The sequence below is a fragment of the Nipponia nippon genome, unplaced genomic scaffold (assembly GCF_047370975.1).
Source record: "Nipponia nippon isolate SJK-2023a ecotype South Korea unplaced genomic scaffold, ASM4737097v1 scaffold_10, whole genome shotgun sequence".
NCBI lineage: Eukaryota > Metazoa > Chordata > Aves > Pelecaniformes > Threskiornithidae > Nipponia > Nipponia nippon.
In genome coordinates this window covers 38,323,776-38,345,900 of record NW_028262291.1, presented here as the reverse complement: position 1 = coordinate 38,345,900, position 22,125 = coordinate 38,323,776, and the positions used below count along the sequence as shown (strand labels likewise).

Here is a 22,125-nt window from a genome sequence, read left to right as displayed (position 1 = left end):
AAGACAAAGTTCATCCTTTACCAAAAAAGGAAAAAAAGAACTGAAAAGCTTTGGGGGAAAAGAGCCCCAAACCTCGTACTCCAAATCAAAGCCTCAAGAACTTTCTAACCACTGCTGCAACAAAAACATGATTTTCCAGACTTTTGAAAATGCATTCTCCTAATACTATCATGTCCCTGAAAAAAAAGTAAAGTTCAATATATGGAAGATGGTAGCAAGGTAACAAGCAATAGGAGGAGAGGAAACAGCCTCAAGCTGCGCCAGGGGAAGTTTAGGTTGGATATTAGGAAAAACCTCTTCACTGAAAGGGTAGTCAGGCACTGGAACAGGCTGCCCAGGGAAGTGGTTGAGTCTCCATCCCTGGAGGTATTTAAAAGATGGGTAGACGTGGTGCTTGAGGACATGGTTTAGTGGTGGACTTAGCAGTGATAGGTTAACGGTTGGACTCGATCTTAAGGGTCTTTTCCAACCTTAACGATTCTATGATTCTATAAGGGTAATGAACCAGTTGCTCAGCTCAAGTCAACTCAAGAAAACCTTCCATCTCTGTTACGGGTGGCGCTTGGTCCCTCAGAAAACTGCGTATTAAGGCTGTTCAAGCTTTCGCAATTGTTTGCAGGTCAATTGCCTCTTTCTGCACCTTAGCCAGAAACAACCTTCATTACAACTCCACTCACCATTTTAGGGCAACACTGAAGTCTAGGACTACTCTACACTTGGCTGTTGTTCTACAAGGTCTGAGCCAGAAGTGACCACGTACACCTGGGGCCTGCACACGGAACCCAGCACCACACAGGCAGGTCTGCTCACAGTTCATTGCAAACTGCACAACTCGAAAAAGGTCTTCGCAGCTCCTTTCAGTTCTGGGTGCTTGCTAACAGTCATCCTGTCCTAATTATTGATAGAATCTGTCAGTTAAATTATCCACTTCAGAAAAAAACCTCCAGAATCCTTTTCCAATTCCTAAAATACTGAAGCACAATAAATGATTGTAAGACTCAAATATTTATAGAAAATAGGCTGGCAAGCAAAGATGACAGTCCTCAGCTGAGCTAGTCACTTGTGGCCTTGAGGCCCTGTATTATTCGACCCTGCATGAACATGTGAATGTTACTGCACAAAACTTATCACCCAAATGTTCAACACTAATATTTGTTCTCCCAAGGCAGACAATCTGGTAATAAATGGTATACTCCCTTCCAAGCAAAACAAGCAATGAAAGAATGCACATTCTGCTCAAACGATTAGTTTTCTTGTTTGAGAAATTTTCATTTCAGCAAATGAAAAACATAAGAGAACACTATGTACCAACAGCAAGTATTAGGATTTGTTACTCCTGAGCTCACTTCTGATGGGGGGAGAATGATTTCAGGGGGAGGGGCAGATGAGATCTCAGCATGCACGCACAAGTATGCAACAGATGTGTTTCATGGAGCTTGGCTTACTTTATACTATTTCTTTTTTCCTTATTATACTACAAAAATATTAAGAAAAAGAAATAACTCCAATGATATTAATAAAACTTGTAAGTTAATTATTCTCTAGTCAATTTAGTGAGGAAGTCCTTCTGGCAGCTTCACAACTGCAACACTTGAAAACCAAGCATTTTCCCTTTGCCAGCAATAACGGTGTTCCTAGGACTATTGCTTTGATCGAAAATCTTGGAAATTCATAAGTATCACTGAAGCACTGAATAATTTGCCAAGTTGGCAGGCATTCTTAATGAACCAGGGAAAAAAACCCTTTCTCTGATCACTTTATGAAAGATGTACACTTAGAAGTTACCCTAGACCCCCACTCAACCATTATGTCATTAATATCAATATTGTATGTTTTGCAAATCCTGCATTCAGGGAACTACTTTTATTTCTCTTCCTCACGTGACTTTATCCTGGGCAATTACTGTGTCCTCTTAAAGCAAAAGAAATTTATTTCAAAACACTAATTTAAAAAACAGTGCTGTTGAAAAGCTGTATCCTCACTTCTTCTGTAAATAATGATGAATTAAAAACAGCAGCGGAAGTCAACAATGACAAATTGCTACAAGTACCCGGGCCTTATGAAATTCGGATAACCTAAGGTCCCAATCCCAATACAATAAAGCATTTAAACATTTCAAAGTCCCATTTTAATTCACATTTCTCAGACATACAATTAAATATCTTACTGAACCTGAGCCTACACCTAAAATACCACCTCAGTATATACGAGCACAGCTCTGTGTAAGGAATTCTCCATTGCAAAATATTAAGAAAACTATAGAGTGTCTGACCAATATTGAATACACTTAATCAGTGAGGTTTAATGGATAACTCAGGGACTGAATTAAAAGTCAAATATTCAAAACTGGTATAAAAAGCATCTTTACTGAACAACTTATGAAAAGGAAACTGTGTAACATTTGAGGCTGTTAAAATTACATTACCGGTACTGACAAGAACTCAGTAAAATGTTTGCCAAACATTTCGCTTGTCCACAAAGTATTCAGTGAAAAATATACCAAATAGGTCACATTACACAAAAAACAATTTAAAAAAGTCAATGTAAAAATAGTAATTATATTCCTAGCTGCTTTTTTTCCCCATCCATTTTTCAAAACATGTAGAGGACAAACATCACATGGATCACTTTTCAGTCTCATTCTCAGGTTCACTGTCTCCACTATCGCTGTCTCTTCCGGGGTGTTCTGGCATTGTTCGATGTTCATCCACTTCGGCCACTTTTCGTTCTCCTTCCTTTATCATTTCTTCCCCTACCTTATTTTCTTTTTCTTCTGCACCTTCCTGCATGCCTTGCACTTCACCTTCTACTTCAGTCTCTTGAGTTTGAGTAGTTTCTGGTTCTTCAATCATGGCAGGTGGAGGCAGTAAACGCTAGAGGATTAAAAAAGAAAGGATGTTCCACTTTTACAACAAATGCACGCATTTGGGCATCTATTCCTATTTTAGCTTGAACTGTTCACCTTGTATTTAGGATTTTACATTAGATAACAAATTAACAACACAGACTTAAAATTTAGAAGCCCTAATCATTTGTAGGCACTTAACTCCCATATAAGAAAAAATTAAGAATAATCTTGGCTTGCACAATGGTCTTATTAGACACATTTTTGACTGAAAAGAGGGTGATAAAAACTCAGTACTTCCAATTCAAAGATATCAAACACATTTCATCATCCCATACAGCCAGACAATAGGGCTATGGTAAATCCCTACTTGGAGCAACAAGTACATTCCTACCGTAATTTCATCTATTACCATTTCAAACTCCTAGATATGTTTAACTTGCTTTTTGAGGACTTTAACAGGCCTGCCTTTAACAACTCATTCCAGTAATTTCCCCTTGAAACGTCTTATAAAATGTTACATGAACGTTATCCGTACTTACATAAGTTTCACCCGCAGTTGTAAGTGTAGAACAATGCAAGTTCCAGTAACAGTGAAAGCAACACTTTGATATCTTTCACATAATACTTCTGGAAAAGTACTTCACACAATACTTCTGGAAAAGTACTTCAAAGTGTTTTGCTCACAACCAAAGAAGTAGTTTGCAAAACATTATAAGCAGCAATGATAGCCATATTACAGACTTGGGAAAAAAATACCAAGAACACAATGAGCTGAAGAAGATGAATGCTATACAACTCCAGGCTATACGGAAACACTCGTACTTCTTGCAGCCTGACATTATTTAATGACATGATAGATATTTCCTTGGAATATTGTGAAGCATTTTAATGAAATGAAAGCTCGATAAACCTCCCATGGATGATTGTTTAGTTTTGTTTTGCTTAAAGGCAACTTGGCTTCATGTGACAAATTGTTTAATTACAGTGAAGTCTTATCTTCAATTAGATGACACTAATATTACAAATTTCTGACAAGCATAGGCAAATCTAAGAAGCAATTATGACTACCAGCAGAGATATGAAAAGCATTTTTTATAAACTTTGAAGTTATCATACTGTCCCTATAATCCATCTGTTCACAGAAAAAGTGTATTTCAAAACCAGAGATCCTTTAATTACAAAAATATATTCTTGATGTACGAGTCAACTCAAACTTCTGTGATTTAGTTAGACGCATGTTGTGCTTCATGACTACTACTGTTAAGACTAATGTAAAAGAAAAAGATCATGTTGTACTAAATAGGGTAAAAGAAATTTAATGCCTGCTTTTTTTTTTTTTTTGTAGTTCACTTTTTGGCTTCTCCTGCAAGGAGAGTGTGATTCATTGCCACAGTAAGAAACCATCAGTTTTGTAACTAATTTTAGCTAGCAATGGATAAGATTAGGATGCTAAAAAGAATAACGCATTAGCAGAAGGATCAGGTCCATATTTGATTAAGGTGTCAAGCAAAAATTTTGCTAAAATTTAGATGCTACCCTCTGCTTTTCAGGACATGTATACACTTCTCAGTTTTGACAGGGCTAACCATTTGCATCTGAATGTGACCAACTGCACAGTCCACTAAGTCTTCATCACATACGATCTATACGGTTCAGAGATCTCCAACTATACTAGACAAACTGGCTCCAAAACAACTCTCATCATGTGCTTATAGGACTGGGTTTCTAACATAACAGTGAGAGCTTTCACTACTTTAAAAAAAAAATACAGTTACAAGAAGAGGAGATTTTAGTTGTGTCACTCCTCTTTCTCTATCCCCTTTTCTTTACAGCAGACAGATAGTTAGAGCACTTTCCCAAAATAGTGAGAAAGTATCCTGTCTACCTGGCAAAGGCTTTTTCTGGGTAGCAAAATGCTTCAAATTTGGCTGAACCTATGCCTCCCAGAAGAAAAAATAAATCATCCAAGATTCACTGCATAAGAACTGCAGAGGAAAAGAAATTTTCTATCTGAATGTCTGACATTAAGTTAAAGGAGAAGTTTTGGGTTCTGATCTCTACTGATCACACTGTTCCATATGAGATGAAACAGTCACTGGAAGAAGGAAGGAAGAGGAGGTGATAGAGAAACATCCTTGCATTAAAGAACAGAACCTAGATCTCAGAAAAATGCCTTGGACTAATCTGTTCAAGGATACAGAGCCATGCTCACACTCTCTTCCCACAGCCAGCTAACAGAGAGTGAGTAGTGTCCTTTTACATCAAGTTTTTCCACTTTTGGAAATCCTTCAGAAGAGCAAAAAACAACAAGGGAACTTCAGACTACCACAAAAGAATAAATTATAGGTAATATCCACATGATACACCGCAAACATTAAGTGAAAGCTGATGGGGTAGCATTTAAGACCTCTCCCTTTCTGTTTACTATCAACTACTTCTAGGCATCTACAGATCCAAGTATGCTGAGTAAAGGCAGCTTTCTGCTCAGTATACTATCTAAACTACCTTAAAACTCTGCTCACATACATAAGATGACAAGGTGTTTCTGTTGGGTTCTGAATTCTGCTTCAGGGATTAAACACTGTCAAAATTAAGTACAGAAGTGAGAAAGCACCTACAACTGCTTCCAGCCCCATACTGTTTTGCTTGGTGCTGAACTAGTGCTGAAAAAAATTGCTCCAGAATAAAAACGCTACAGCTGCTAACCAGCCTGGACAATGCAGTGAGCAGATGGTTAAAATGGTTCCAAGACATGATGTGGTCTTTCTACACACTGGAGGCTTGTCATAAAAACCTCTATTACAAAACATTGTTGCACCATGCAGCATTGCTATAATACCACTAGCTGCACTTACCTGTAACATAACACACAAGTCTACTTCAAGTAAATACAGGACAGGCTAGTTCTTTAGTATTAACGAGGAATTTCTGGGCCCAGACAGAACCACGTCTAGCACTCGGCATCAATTACTGCTGGTTTTGGGGCCCTAAATTGGGGCTTAAATTACTAAAAGATACAGCTCTTGCTACTGCAATATTTTAGAAGACCTCAATATTCTTACTCCCAGTCATAAAACCTTGAATTTTAAACGTAACAAGAACAGTCTCAAAGCTCAACAGCATCTCATGTCACTTACTAAAAATCAATTTTATTTTAAATGCACACCTTCTGCAAGTCAGAAGGTCCTTACCTGTTGATAGTGGCGTGTACTCTGTATCATGTGCATATACATATTGTACACAAAGTTAGCCATTTGAGGCATGTTCTTAATAACATGTATTTGGTGAGATGGTCTTTCTCCATTCTAAGGAAGGGGAAAAAAAGTAGACATTCAGCAAAGCAAAACAACCATTATTCAAAGGTTATTTAACCATATTATAAAACATAAATCCCAAGAAATTAAATAATGCTTTTTAAGGAAAAAAAGAGCTAAATTCTTTGGACAGATAGGAAGTGTAAGTCTTACACTTTGGGAAACTGGATTAATCATGATACTGCAGCCCAACGAAGAAATTTCAAAAGGAAAGGCTGGGTTCTGGCTCCATAAAGTACATTTTGGACTTGAGTCATTTAACATATTAAAGGCACAAATAATGTAGGATCAGATTAGGACTTAGCCTATTTGTCCACCACTGTCCAGCTCCTTCTTGCTCACGTTTGCTGACCATGCACACTGCATTCTTTGTTGCACAGAGGACCTGAAAGTTTGAACTGAAGGGCTCCCTCCAAAAGCTGTCAACAGCAGTTAAGACCAGGGAAAGATCTGTAACTGAATTTTGAGTTCATGTAGGCACCCCTTCTCAAAGCTCCAGGAAGCAAAGCAGATATGCTTCTCCATTTCTTCATCTAACATCCTACTCTGTGTGTCCTGTGCTTAGATGCTTAATACAAACCTTTCCTTGAAAATCTAGTGCAGTATTACAAATTACATTTTCATACTTATGAACCTAGCTCAGCAACGAAACTCTCTTGCAATTCTGGACCCAATTTTAATAAAAAAAAAGTTAAATCTTTGCCCTGAATTACTCAGACAAATGTAATTTTACCTCTTTTTTTATTAAAAGCGATAAGCGTTGTGTGGCTTTTTTTTTTGAGAAATAACGTTATTTTGTTTAATAACAAGACCAAAAATATGTAACACATTAAAAACTTACCTATTTATCATAAAAGAAAAACACTGAATCACTTAGGCAGAACTTAGGAAAAAGCAGGCACAGAGTTACATTGATCATTAAGGTTTGTGGAAAAAAAATCAATTAAAAACAGCTAGTGCATATCATGATAGAAGTTAACTCTAGTGACATAATTATCCAAGAGGCACTGGTTTAGCAGAGAAGACAGTACCACCTCTCATAGCCCACTCAAAAAAAGTGGGCAAACACACCCACCCATTACAGATCGCAAAATTCAGAGCAGCTGTGTCTACCTGTCTTGCCGTTGGAAAACATTCTGTGGGAACGATATGGAGGTGAAGTGGTCGAGCTGTGAGTTGGCTGAAAGCTGGAGTTAGCTCAAAACAGTTCTGAAACAGCGATACCCTTGCAAAGATATAAAGGCCGAGCCTGGCTCTTGACATGGCAACTACTAATCGTCGGACATCCCTTCAGAAAACAAACAAAATCAATCATGTGCTTTTCACTGATGACATGGTTGTAATAAAAATAACTAGAAGCATACAGGAGTCTTAATTAAAGGAAATGCAAAATAATCTGCTAAAATACTATTTTGTCTTTAGTTTTTTTCTATTCATACTGTTTCAATAACTACCAAATCCTAGAACCATTATATAGATTTACATTGAGAATAAATCACAATAGCATTTCTGTATCCCTGAACAAACAAACATGAGTTTGATAACTCATCTAACCACTGCTGAATAGAGAAAGGCTTCCTCCACCCCACCCCAAAACTAAAATGCAAACATTTCAAACTACACATCATAATGCAACTTATGCAGTGATCAAACTTCTGATACAAAACAAGTAAAAAGCTCACTTACAGGAAAGAATCTATGAGAAAATTTAAGCCTGCATTTGTTCAACAAGCATTACATTCCTATCATTCTACTAGGGTGAAACCAAGTTCAGACTATCTGCAGTAATATAAACTAATTATAGTGTAAGAGCCATTAACTAAAGGATAAAGTGGTTGTGAACAGGGTACCAGACAGTTATAAAAGGAAGTATGTCTGAACTTCATTCAATACATAGCGTTAAACTTCACTTCTACTACATACTCAATAATTGAACATTTTTGTATGATGTACTACAAACATCCTTCTGATACAGAAAACATGTAGTTTAATGACACTACAAGAGTATCTTCTTACATACCTGAGGTGGCCAACAGCTTTGGTACGCACTAGTGAAAGGAGAATATAATCATTTTGTTGACCTTGAAATCTGTCCACAGTTGTTACCTAGAGAATCAAAAACCAAGAAAAAACCTCCATAGGTTAACCTTTGCCATTTCAATTAAAATGTGACACCAAAATTTTAACATCAACTTCGGACTAAGACTGCAATAAATGAGAAAAGAAAATGCTTTAACTCTGTTTAGTTGGTCTGTAACCAAAAATCATCAGCCTGTTCTTTTTGGGAGATGTTGGGAGGAGCTTTTGTCTGACTGTATACTGATTCTTTTACATTTTTATTCAATTTAGACAGCTAACAGTGGGGTACTAATACCAAAAGATTGTGGAAAGCCATCAGTTTTATAACAGAGTTTTAACCTGCAGAATTAGCACCAGACTTTTATAATTATGTTTTTTGATTTGTTTCATCAGATTTGTCATCATACGTTTTATCAAACCATTTCCACTCTGGGTGAATCTTCCTAAAGGTTTGGGTTTTTGGTTTTGTTTTGGTGGTGTGTTTTTTTGTTGTTGTTGTTGTTTTTGTTGGGTTTTGGTTTGTTTGTTTGGGTTTTTTTTGGGTTTGGTTTTTTTTTTTTTTGAGGACAAAATAAATGACAAAGAAAAGAGTTATTCTGTCCTATGTAGTCCATAGCCTTTCCAACTTCACTGACTTCAGTTTGTTTGTATGTCAAATCACAAACAGGTAGAAACAAGGGCACTACTCTGTCAAATTCTGTAGAACGTAGGTCAATAAATGTGTAGTTAACCAGGGAATACTTGTGCAGAGAGCTGTGAATCTATTCAATTAGTCTGTTCTATAATATAACAATTTAAAAACAAACTAAACATAACCACTCCAATGGCTGATATATTTTCAAAGTCACCTTGTTTGGCCGTCCAATCAGTGGATTATTTCCACACCGCTGATTAATGACATCACGGATCAGGTGTTTCTGTCCATTGTATGTTGTCAGGATACTTATCTTGTCTGCAGGATAACCAAGCAGGCACATATACATGAAGAGTGCTACAACATATTCAGCTTCACCAAGATTCTTAAGTTTAAAACAGGAGAGAGGGAAAAAAAAAAAGAAAAAAAAAGGGGGGGGTTACTCGACTTGTAAGGTTGGAAAGAATAACACATGTGCCATTATCATGTATTTAGACAAAAGTCTCAGTGCTGAGAAACGTCTATAGATCTGATCTTTCTTTGCTCACTTAAAAGCCATTTTGAAAGAAAAGAACCACAAGTAGGTTTAATAACTTCATTCTGATTCCTCTTCAGAGAATTGCTGAAAATCTCTCATCAGTATTATTGTTAGTCACTGATTGACACTTTCCAATATCTGCTCAGAAGCTCCCAGTTTTATTTCAAATATTTAGATTTTAATCTTGTTTTAATAGTCCATTTAAATTACATTTATGAGCTATTAAATATTTACACATTTGTATATAAATGCATTTATATGCTTATAGCTGTCTGCCCAATGGAACTGCCACCTTAACTGTATTATTACAGAACTCAGCCAATACAGTATTTCATTTTTCCTTCTTGAAGGTCACATGCCAAAAAACCACCTGTTATGTAAAACTGTGGAATTATGATTTGTTAAAAATTATTACAAGCTGATAGTCTTCAGATACCTGTATTTAAATACAAAGGTTTAAAAAACACTTCGCACCAATTTAACACGGTTCCAAATAAACACACAAAAAAGTTGCAACAACTCACTCTCCGGTAAGCTGGAAGTAAGAACTAGTTGAAATAGAATAACTAAACTCCTTTCAACTATTAATTAGGAGAGAGACACCTGGATTATCAAATCCAGTTATTTCTACTGAGGCCACACCTATTCAATTTCAAATGACCAGCTGTTGTTTTTATTTCGTAACTTTTTTTCTGTGCCATTAGTAATAATAAATGTCTGTCCCAAAGCATCACTCTTCTGGCTGTAGGAAGTTTTGTCCTATTTCCAGACTGAAGTTATTCATAGCCTGTTTCAATCCCTCTTCTGTCAACAAAAGTTATCTTTCAGCCTAAAACATTATTCTCAATTGCTGACATTTATTCCTGCTATATTTATACTGGGAATCTTATCCCCACTTGGTGTATGTTTGACTAGGCAAGACATACCAGCCTCCTTTATTTCTTCTTCTTAAGCGGGCTCTGCATTACTTGGAAAATGCAGTTGCTATGCATGCCAAACACCTGTGGGTGTAAAGCTATTCTACAAATCTTAATCTCCTTTAAGTCTGGAAAGAAATGCCCAAATTCACAAAGAGAGAAATAATACATGGCAGGAATTTGTTATCTCATGAAAAACCATGCAATGCCACAAACATACTCTGCTAATATCTCTCCATCCTCAAGATCATGAAAAATTAACTGTAGGACATATTATAAGAGTTTGCTCATGTCATGTTTGCACAGACAAAGGTGTTCTGTGCCCTTGTGTGAGTGTTCTCAGTCGTCTTTGGTCCAGGAATGCACTAAAGCAGTGCTCAGATTCTCAGTTATTAGAATTCTGTTTTTAAGGCACTAATTTCAGATGTTCCACAGGACAACTTTTTACTACTTGTACATTACAGTGTTACAGCTTAAAAAATAAAATCATAAGAAACTCTCCCATCCAAACAACGCTGTCCTCTAACTAGAAATGAGATATCGTGGATTATGGCTCACCATGGCTTCATTCATTAACAGCACACTAGTTTGTATTAAGAAAAAAAAGTGAGAGGAATCCAAGCATAAACTATGAATATCTTTCATACCTTTTAAAAAATAGATTAACATAACTCTCAGTGATGTAAACAGGGGAAAAATGACCACAAATATTATCATCTTAAAGTATATTGTTTGCTTTCTGTAATATTAAACAAAATACAAGGTGTTAATTCCATGTTTGAATTAAACTCATTAACTTGCACACAGCTCCAGCCTCTAACTTTGCTGAAAGCCAAACTGGTACTTTTGGTACCAAAGTTTGTTTTCATCACTGTTTTTAAAACAAGAAAAATAAGAGGACTGAAAATATAAGCATCTCATTACAAGCGTAAAAGGTTTTCCTATATTTAGGAGGAATAGATGGAGGCTGTTTTTGCTGGCTTAATTTGAAAATTTAGTTGAGAAATTCCAAGACTAAGGTTTTTTTTGGCAATTTACTTCAGCCTCGATGTCTCTCTGCCTCTTATGTATATTTCTTGCAGTACTGTTTCATTCTTTTATGAATGTACTTTTTAGCATTCTTAAATATACATCAAACCAAAACAGTGACTCTTCAAACACAAATGTGTGCCACAGAGCAAACTTTCACTCTTCATGTACAGCAGAAATGCTACTGTTTATTTCACTATCATGGCAGTACAGCTGAATTACAAAAAATATAGGCCAAAACAACATTTCATAATGAATTATACACCAAATGTCACCCCTCTCATAACATTGAGAGAACAGATATCAAGCAGAGTCACTCACTTTGAGTAAAAAGCAGAACATAACACGTTATCATAACATTCAAAACTGATTAAAAGGAAAAAAAATCATGCATATGCATGATTCAATTATCTGAGAACATGAATTAAACATCAGTTTACTGTATTTTGATAGTCTGTCTTCATGGCAGATTTAATAAGCCATATCCAGATTGAATAATGTATAGATGCAATATTTCTCTTACCTGATAGAAATAAGGATTGGGTTCAGACTCTCCCACACCATTGAAGTCTTCTACATTTATAAGCTGGAAGTCGTACAAAAACCCAGCATTAGCTGTTCTGAACTCTGGCAGAAGCTGCACGTGAGGCAGGTTACCCAGATTCTTGTAACGCCAGTTGTAGAGGTTACATAAACTGTCCAAAACCACACAGAGACAAACCCCAAATAGTTAAAGCAGGTTCTTGAACTCATTCAAAATAGTTCAGATACACACAACCCCTCGCTTTGAAGATGAATGCTTCTGTAGGTTTTCAATGAAAAAAATATCATGGCTGAATAGCCTGTACATATATAAATGAACATACTTGTACAAGCTATCCAGCACTTATTTTTTTGATGCTGTTTTGGTTCTCAGATTTCACTTCTTTTTTAGAAGGCTCAATGCAGCACACTCACCTTTAAGCCTGTTACACTGGATCAGCTCTACAGCAAAGGGTACACATTTTGCAAAGAAATCTAGTAGGAATTTTCATGGTGAACAAAACTTAAGGAATATTAATGCTTCTTTACAAAAAGGAAAAGGATTTTCTGCATTATCTGCTGAAACGCTTCTTACTGCAAAAAGAAATTTATTTTCTTATTTTGTGTATTGCCATGTATTAACATGAGATGTGAAGGGAAGCAACCAAAATCTACACAATTCTGAATCATATCTGGTATTTATAGGGACAGTAATATAACCAAAATGCCTCAGTCAGAAATGCACAACAATATCCAGATCAGATAAAGTAGCAGAGAGTTCACAGGGGAGCTACCTATGATCAGAAAAGACAAAGAGTAGGAAGGTATGGAAAAAATCCTTCATCAGGAAATTGCTTGCACAGTGAAGGAATTCTTCTGCTCTCTTATCCCTAAGAAGTTCTCTGAGATGTTGCAAAACAGTAGATGGAAAAATAAGCTTCATTTATCATCATACTCATATAATTTGCATTTTTAAAATAATACTGAAAGTAACTGTTATTCATATGACTGGAAAATAACATTCCACCACCCTCAACATTTCTTACATAAAAAACCTGAAGTTCTCCTTCACATTGTTCATTCCACTTTATGCCTAAAAAAAAGTAGGATTTAAAACTAAACTTAAAGTAGCAAGATTTTATATGGAGACATTTTCTTTTCTTTGGTTTTATTTTCCTTGTTACGATTTTCCAAGTAAACATGTGGTGTGATGGAGCCCTGCTTTCCTGGAGATGGCTGAACACCTGCCAGCCGATGGGAAGAAGTGAATGAATTCCTTGTTTTTCTTTGCTTGTGTGTTTGGCTTTTGCTTTACCTATTAAACTGTCTTTATCTCAACCCACAAGTTTTCTCACTTTTCCTCTTCCGATTCTCTCCCTCATCCCACCAAGGGGGAGTGAGTGAGTGGCTATGTGGTGCTTAGTTGCCAACCGGTGTTAAACCACGACACTATGACACCACAAACATGCACTTTACACAATAAATAAATTTGACATCTAAATTAACACAACAAAATGACAAATACATGGATAAAAAGAAAAAGTTCTCCTACTACAGAGAAGCAATAACTCTTTTAATATAAAAAAAGGCATTATGCTCTTGTGTGGACAGCCTGGTTGTTTCCAGTCAATCACAGCTGAAGCTCTGCTGAAATACTACAAGAAAAGTACCCTTTTGCAGACTATAAGGGAAACATGATATATTCAAGGCCAAATAAAGAAAATCTTTATTTGGTCTTCAATATATTAAATACATTAGTTTAGAAAAGGAAGCTTCTGCAAAAAAGTCTCAGCTGTAAAAAAACCCAAACACTTAAGACTATTAAAATTCCTTTAAATAGCATTTTCATTAAAGTACTCATACAGTAGCAGAATAGTGCTATATAAAAAAAAGAAAGTAAAACTGATTGCATTTCAGTGAAGCAAAATCTGACTTCCTAGTCTACGCTGAAACAAATGGAACAAAACAACTAAATTACAGTTTTGCAAACTCCTGTCCTAATAATAGGAAAAAAGTTTCCAATACTATGTGTGCTTTTCCAAATTTTTAACCTGGTAGTTTCTTACAAGCTAGACATGCCATTTTCTCTGTCTCACCTTGCTCTTGCTCTTCCTTGTGCATCCAAATCAACAGTTGGCACTCCAACACGAACAAACCGTGTAAAAAGGGACTGCTCCATGTTGGAGTATTTTTGAAAAGCCATGTTCTTAATGACTGGTGGCAACTGATGATGGTCACCAATCATAATCCACCGCTTCAAACGACTGAATCCATCCTGAGGGTTCTAGAATTAAACAATTATACAATTACAACTGCTACAATATAATCGAGGCACTTAATTACAACACAGTAATAGTCAAATTGGCTGTCTTAGTCTCAGCCCTAAATTTCAACATTTGTTCTTAAGCTACACTGAACTGCAGTCATTTTGAAGACAACTACTAGCTTCTTTCCAACCTACTACCAGGAAAAGGGAGTAGTATTTTAAATAGTCTTGTTTATTATGAAGCAACAGGTAAGTTTATCTATTACAATCAGCAGAGAAACATCAGGATAAATACTATATTACATTGTTTTAAAGGCCAAAAGTAACATCAGAGGAGACAAGGAAGAATCAATTATAGAAGTTACAGTAGTGAAAATCCTGATTTCTACAGAGTACTGTTACCCTAGAACAGTCTTTTAAACATTATTTTTTGGGTTCTGAGATAGTGGATATGAAGTGTCCGAAGCATCTGAAACAATTTTAGTGCTCACATGTCTGGGGCACAAACTGAGCCTGCTTTTTAGGTGTCTCTGTGGTTCATGTGCTTCACCTGTTTACCTCTGGAATTCCCACATGGTCTCTTCCATGACTAGGACGTACCTCTAATTAATCCTAACCCTGGCTCTTGGACCGAATGTTCTTCAGTATGTTTGGTATATCTCTTTCCAGTTCCGCATCATCCTTTGCCTGCCTATGTTACACACTGACAGAGCTCATGAAGGAACGTTGGAACATAGGGACAAAAAACGAACAGATGTGTGGGTAACATTATCCAGGAATTAGAATCCTGAATATTTCCACCTGCCAGTTTTACAATTCAGACCTCATTTCTTACACACTCTGTGATATTTCCCTTTCCCCATAGAAGCACTGTTCAAGACAGAGCCTAAAGGTCCTTTTCTTGCCCCCCTGAAGTGGAAGAGTACTGAAGTTCTCTCTGATCAGAGAGCAAGGAAGGAAAACTGAACTCTGGACTGCCCAGCTCATCAAACCTCAAGATGCCTTAGTAAAAGTAAAACGACAAATTATTTTCAATGGCATGGAAAAAGATTTCTACCCTCCAAAAGGTTACTGATTTGGAGAAGACCAAGCATTCTATATAATCATTCTGCTCTTATCAGCAATTTCAATCTCAGAGCCCTCCAAAGAACTCTGTTTTTAAAAACTTCTTACTCTGAATTGCAAGTGCAAGAAATCAAGTGCTACTACTCTGTAAGCCTAGTTCTTTAGGTTTTGTTAAAAAAAGCCCTCAATTTTGAAGGAATATTTGGATGGCTCTTGTAAGATGGTCATGGAATATCCCCCAGAATATGGCCCTATGGTGAAAAGGTCTGCTTTAATTACACAAAACTCTTCAGCTTCTGCATTGCTCATATACACAAGCCTCACCAGCCTGATTCATCTAGTTATTCAATGCTCATTCAAACATTTGAAAAACACTATATGATACTTATTTCACTAAATATAATTCATTATCAATGAAAACCATGGTTAAAAGCCATGCAGGATTTATTCATTACAGAGCACTACAGTACAATGTTGTAGCATTAAATTAAAGACTGCCAAAATGCAAAAGCAACAGCCTAAAGTATTAAAGGTGTCTTTATGCACAGAGATTTAAATACCTAATTGCAGGAGAAGCCACCTAAACGACAACTTATGCCTCTATACCTTTCTGACAGTTAGGGGAATCGAACTAAGCAGCAAGAAGAAATCTTGTATTTCAGGCTTAACTAAATTGAATGTTGTTCTAGAGACTACAGTGAGGATTCATTACGCCTGCAGGACAAAAAGGAACCAAGTCTATTTCACTATATTATTATAATCGATGAACTAAAAAGTGAAAGGGAAAGAGAGCTTGACCATCACTGTTTTATGATTTGTGAGAAGCCTCACCCAGTAGAGGTTTCCTCTCTAGACACCCCAAACAAGATGGACAAATACATGCTCTTGTTCAGAGTTCAGGCACTATTTGGGGCTTAGAGGGTGAATCAGTTGCTTACCTGCTCAGAATTATCAAAACTCAGCAGTCTTTAACACAGAGAAGGTGTTAAAGACCTACAGAGTTAAACAGGAACTGAGAACAGGACTTGGGCTTTAATAGCAATATAGTTAACTTGGACATGCACATTCTTTTGCACACTAAGCCCATACTGAGTTACTTTCCTGCAATTGTATTCTACTCTCCATTGTTAGAGAGCAAAGTCAAAAATTATGAGCTGCAATTACAAATATATCATGGAGTTTCTATCACACCTTTTTCAATTGAGATTAATTTTCTTTTAGAATGAATATTCAAAAGCTTGGATGTGGTTTTCTAGAAAACGTAAAATTATTGCTTTTCAATTAAAACATCTGCTCCAGGCAAAACTTCTGAAAGGAAACTTAATTTTAGAATATGAGCAAATGCAGACTGTGTATTTTTCAGAAAGCCACTAGAGTAAGAATCAAATCAACAGTACAGACTGTCTTCAGTTTTACTGTCTTCCCACAGCTAAAGAGTTTGCACAGAGTGCCAGAGGGAGCCCATACTTCACTTCCAGAAGTGAAATTTTATCTTGTGATAATCTGAGATTACAGAGATAAGAGCCACAGATGTGTGAGAAGCACATTTTGCTTACTTATGAAATCCTCTAGCTCTTAAGAGGAAAGTGATGCATCTCAAGCTCAAGTTGCTAAAAGCAACCACAGATAACCTTCACTGGAGGCACAAAAAATTTTAAGACAGTCTTAGTGAATGTGTTGAATTTAGAATGATCAGAGTGAACAATTTTAGGGAAAGATACTCAGCTTTAAAAGTAGCAGTGTTGGCCCTCTATTACAACAATCCCTTACATTAGAGTCATTGCTACCGGACTTCCTAAACACTGTACTATAAATGTCCCCTGTGCCATGTTAGCTTCAGTTTCCTTCTTTCCTTCCCTCCGTTAGCAGCACCTTTCCAGCTGCAAGACTTCCATTCAACTGTATCACGTCTGCATTCCTTTATCTACCAATTGTTGGTTTGCCAAACACAGTACAAGCTCCAGTTTATTCCAGGCTAAACATTTACCTATCAGCTAGACAAAAGGTGCATAATTATTGGGCAAAAGTAGAAGTAGAACCAGTAACCATTTCTTTTCTTTCTGTGGAGTTCTAACATCAATTAGAATGTCTCCTCTCTACTTGGCTCCAGTTTTCCTGGAAGTTGTAGGTGCTTAGTATCTCTCTATCTCTGTTAAACTTGACTGAAACCAACCAAACACCACAAGCAGACAAGATGACACAGAGCAATTATGCCTTACGTTCTTGGGAAACAAAACCATTACGTAAAAAGTAATAATTTTAACATTTTTTTTAAAATAAGCAATAATCACTACTAAATGCGAAAGAATAAAAGTAACAAAGCCAGGACCTAGTTTACATAAAAATCTTTGCTTTTTTATTTTCAAAATGAAAGCCTGCTAATACTACTATTTAGTCAATAAAAGCAATACATTTAGAACCTATTAGCTTACTCCATGATATCAAAAAACAAGTATAAACAACTAACGTAGAACACAAAGTTCTTACTGTCCACTGAAATTGCAAATATCGGTTCCAGGCTACTTTCTGCACGAGGTATTTTCCTTTTAATATTCTATATTGTTCAAGAACACAGACTTTCATTTATCATTTTTTGTAATATGTTTTATAATTCAGGTCTAACCTGCAACAGGAGAGGTATAAAGGTTTCTATCTCCAGAATCTGAGCAGACTCTTCCATTAAGATGTTGTCATACTGAGAAAGAAAAAGTAAAGAGATGTCCATCAACCAAGTAATACAAATTAATGCTGTTATTCAGCCTACCAAAAGAAGCATCAATTCCTCATTCAGTTTTTGATGGGTGGGACAGTTACAGCAGGATTTTACCTTATAGGCAAAATATCAGTATTATTAAAAATCCATGTCAGAGGGTGAAATCCTACTACATCAATGGCAGATCTATCTGTACCAATCAGGGCTTACATCTAGAAGGAATCCATGACTGAACGACATGACATGCTTCCCACATGCCATAATCCATCCGCAAGAGAGAAGCTTTCTGCAGTGGTACAAACTAATTTGGTATCTTTGCACTGAAGCAGAAAAGAAGCACTTTTCTGATCCAATACAGTGCATTATCAGAGAAAAATAATACTGAAAGAATTATTGGTGTTGGGCTTTTGTTTTGTTTTTGTCAGATAAAAGTCTACTAAATGAATACCTATGGTTAACACTGCAGAGTGAAAACAGTGTTGCATCATAGTTCTTTTTCCTCAAATTATTCATTTCTTAGATAAACAAAGTTATAAAGGCCATGTTTTTGCCCAGTTCTGCTTTTGTTTTATTACTCAAACATATCACTGCTGTTCATCATCTAATATGGCAAAGCTAACTTCTTTTTTAATAGAGATGCACTATTAAGCATTTTTGTATATACAATAACTTAAAAGTGATCTCATCTTTTACTTACAGAAGTTAAATTTTTCTTCAGTGAAACTATAATTTGAAGCATACTGGTAAAAAGTGCAACTCAAAATAATCTGGTTGCATAGATTTAGGACAGATAAAAAGGTTTATACAAGGCAATGGGTGGTGGTGGGGAACCAAACCCCAAAAAGATTAGTTTAGTAACACTAGTATAATCATTACTTTGAAACCTAATTCAACCAGGTCATGTCGTTTCAGAGCAGCATGAGTACAAGTCATGGCAATGATTTTTGCTTCTTTCACCAACAGGTATTTGGATCTATCCAGGCCACTGCGGAGAAGTTCAAATGCTCTGAATTCCTGTGGTAGAGAAAAGAAAATCTTGAAAGTCAGAATACAAAAAAATATTGCTTATAAAATGTATTCATTCAAACTATCTGGCCACCTTCTTAACATAATTAGGCAAGAAAGTTATGAAAGTATCTATTGTTAACAATCCCACACAAGTAAATTTTTATGCTCAACCTGAAAACAACAATATTTCAAAAAATCATCTTTTAAAGTCACATCCAAGAATTCTGCAACCTGTGTGCATATATAAATTTGCAGACCATTGTTCAATTGATTCTGAGGAACCCTCTCAGAATTCCCCAAAATTTTGCTTTACTACATCTTGTTTCCTACTTTACTGCATCATAACATCACATCAAATTCAGTATTAGAAAGACCAATACAGTTAATATGACCAAATGATACCCAGATCACCTTACCCTAACTTTTAAAAGCCTCTCAAGCAATTCTAGGAAAAATAGAAGATAATCTGTTAAAGTTACTTGTAGGTTATCTCATCAAAGGCAATTCACTGTAAATACAAAGACCCCGTGAGGATCAGAGGAGCAGTGATAGGTGCACCAACCCTAGTAACCTAATCAGTGAAAACGGAACATGCAGAATCGCTGCTTCCTAGGATCAAAATAAAACAGATTATACCCTTGTCCCTATTGTGAAACATGCTTATATTACTCAAAGGTAGAAATTTTCTACTGAATGCCTTGCAAGCTAATGAAATTGGCTAGAGGTATATACTCCTTTTAGGATGCAGGGCAAAGGAGAATTTTGGAATGGCGTAAAGTTTTTTATAGGATTAGCCAGATCTACTTACCTTTAGTAGTTACATGTCTTACCTCAAGCTGAGTGAATATTTTCTTAACATGTCTAAAACACCCTTCAGCAATTTCCATATCTTCTTCATAGGACTTGCCTTTGAAAATTGGTTGAGGAGCATTTGCAAAATACTGGTGAAAAGGAAAGAAACTGGAGACATCCATAACATCTGGCAATTTTCCACCTTTAACTTTTACTTTGCTGATATACTCCTCCCAACGAGACATTACCTATGGCAAACAAAAGTGTCATACTGACATGTTTTTATATCATAAAGTCATGGGCAAGGTGTAGTCTTGCACACATAGTATTAAAAAAAATTCTCACAAAAGCAAGGTATGTCTAAATTAGCATTTGACCTTGTATCAGGATGATATTTTTTGAAGCTGTGGTGGGTTGACCTTGGTTGCCAGACTCCCACCCAGCATCTCCCACTCCCCCTCCTCAACAGGATAGGTGGAGAAAATAAGATGGAAAAGCTTATGGGTTGAGATAAAAACAGAGAGATCACTTAGCAAGTACCATCATTGGCAAAACAGGCCTGACTTGTGGAAAATTAATTTAATTTATTGCCAATTAAAAATAGAGTAGGATGGTGAGAAACAAAGACAAAACCAAAACCACTTTTCTTCTCCACCCCCTCCTTCTTCCCAGGCTCAGTTTCACGCCTTCATTCCCAACTCTTCCACTTCCTCCTCACCCTGAGCAGTGCAGGAGGAATGGGACTTGTCATTCAAGTTCATAATACTGCATCTCTGCCACCCCCTTCCTCCTCACACTTCTCCCCTGCTCCAGCACAGGCCTTCCACAGGCTGCAGCTTCCTTCAGGGCATAGCCACCTGCTCCAGCACGGGGTCCTCCACTGGCTGCAGTATGTATATCTGCCCTGACATGGTCCTCCATGGGCTGCAGGGGGACAACCTGCTCCACTATGGTGTTCTCCATGAGCTATGGCGTGATCTTTGCTCCGGTGCCTGGAGCAGCTCCTGCTCCTCCTTTTCCTTCTGACCTTGGTATGTGAGGTTGTTTCTCACACTCTCTGCCCCCAGGTGCTGCACAGTGGTTTTTGACCTTTTCTCAAAGATGTTTTCACAGAGGCACCACCGAAGTTGCTGATGGGCTCAGCTTCGGCCAGCGGTGGGTCTGTTGGAGCTGGCTGTGTCCAGCACAGGGCAGCCCCTGGCCTCTTTTCACAGAAATCACCTCTGCAGCCCCCCACTACCAAAACTCTGACACATAAACCCAATACAGAAGCAAATCGCGATTATCTCCACTGACAGTACTTTGGTTTAAATACCAAGTTGGATTCCTTTGGGAGGAAATCGAACCAGAAGATGAGCTCTAGCAGTGCTCCTAATACCCTCCAACACCTAATGACCGTTTAATGTTTAGGCCCACACTACAGCTAGCCCAGAGTCACTTCTGTAAAAACAGGATCAAATGCATACATTGTGTATAAGTACCACTGTACAAGTCTGCTTAAGCCACACTAATTGCTAATGTAGACCACATCACTGAAAAATACATGCAAGGGAAATGAGTGATATACAATATATAGAAAAATCACCCGTTTGTATACTACGCATCAGTTTTCACACTGGCATTTAACACCATAAAAGCTTTCTAGCAGCTTTCTAGTAGCTGCTCTAATGCTTGTCCAAAATGTAAAGCAACCCCCAGATTTTCCTATCTGAAGGAGAAACTTCAGGTTAGAATCTTTGCCAGCAGCCATAAAGAGCAGCAATGCTAGCCTTTCAATTGGTGAGTCATCAGGCAGGATTTAAAACAATAGCAATACCAGTAAGTAATGTTGCAATTATAGCTTTAGCTGTTATTGTATTTTGAACCACCAAAGAAAATGCGTTTTTTTTTAGACTCAATTCTGAAAAATTCACTCCAATTTTTACAAAGTGTTTCATAACATATTGAGGTCATACAGCCTCTGTAGAAGTATTTCAGTCCTTACTTGGTATAAGAAAAAGTGGCCAGCAGTTTCACAAGTGTAAGAAACATCTCCTGGGACTCCAAGACTCTCTTGCAATCGCCCAACTTCTCGTAGAAGTTCAAGTCTTCGAGCCAGCACATAATTAACTCTTCCATACCTACAAAATGGATTAAATAACATAATTTGCATTTAAATGTATTTAATTCAAAACTGTTTTATCTAAGTATCACAATGAGAGATCACAAAAAAAATCAACCCCTCCCCCCCAAAAGAACCCTCACAACTACTACCAAGTTCCAAAACCCAAGAATTTGCTACATGCTGACTACTTCTATCAGCTGAGCACTAATAACTTACAAAGCCATGCAAGAGCCATTACTGTAGAAAAAGCTCCTTTTCTCCTATCACTTCAACAAAAGCTTCATAAATGTTAGTAA

At 36.8% G+C, this 22,125-nt stretch overlaps 1 protein-coding gene across 3 annotated transcripts in view; it reads right to left on the bottom strand.

Moving 5' to 3' along the window:
- Positions 1-2,113: 2,113 nt before the first annotated feature.
- The window catches only part of AQR (aquarius intron-binding spliceosomal factor), a 58,926-nt gene continuing 38,914 nt past the window's right edge, over positions 2,114-22,125 (bottom strand). The window contains exons 25-35 of one of the 3 annotated variants that reach the window (XM_087746639.1): positions 21,710-21,845; positions 19,764-19,973; positions 18,802-18,939; positions 17,836-17,907; positions 13,978-14,165; positions 11,883-12,054; positions 9,090-9,260; positions 8,183-8,268; positions 7,276-7,450; positions 6,040-6,153; positions 2,114-2,873 (exon numbers count right to left, since the gene is read on the bottom strand). In XM_087746639.1, coding sequence (XP_087602765.1) covers positions 2,625-2,873; positions 6,040-6,153; positions 7,276-7,450; positions 8,183-8,268; positions 9,090-9,260; positions 11,883-12,054; positions 13,978-14,165; positions 17,836-17,907; positions 18,802-18,939; positions 19,764-19,973; positions 21,710-21,845 — 1,711 coding nt within the window. In that variant the 3' untranslated portion in view covers positions 2,114-2,624. The other 2 variants (XM_087746640.1, XM_087746641.1) reach the window with 2 other exon arrangements.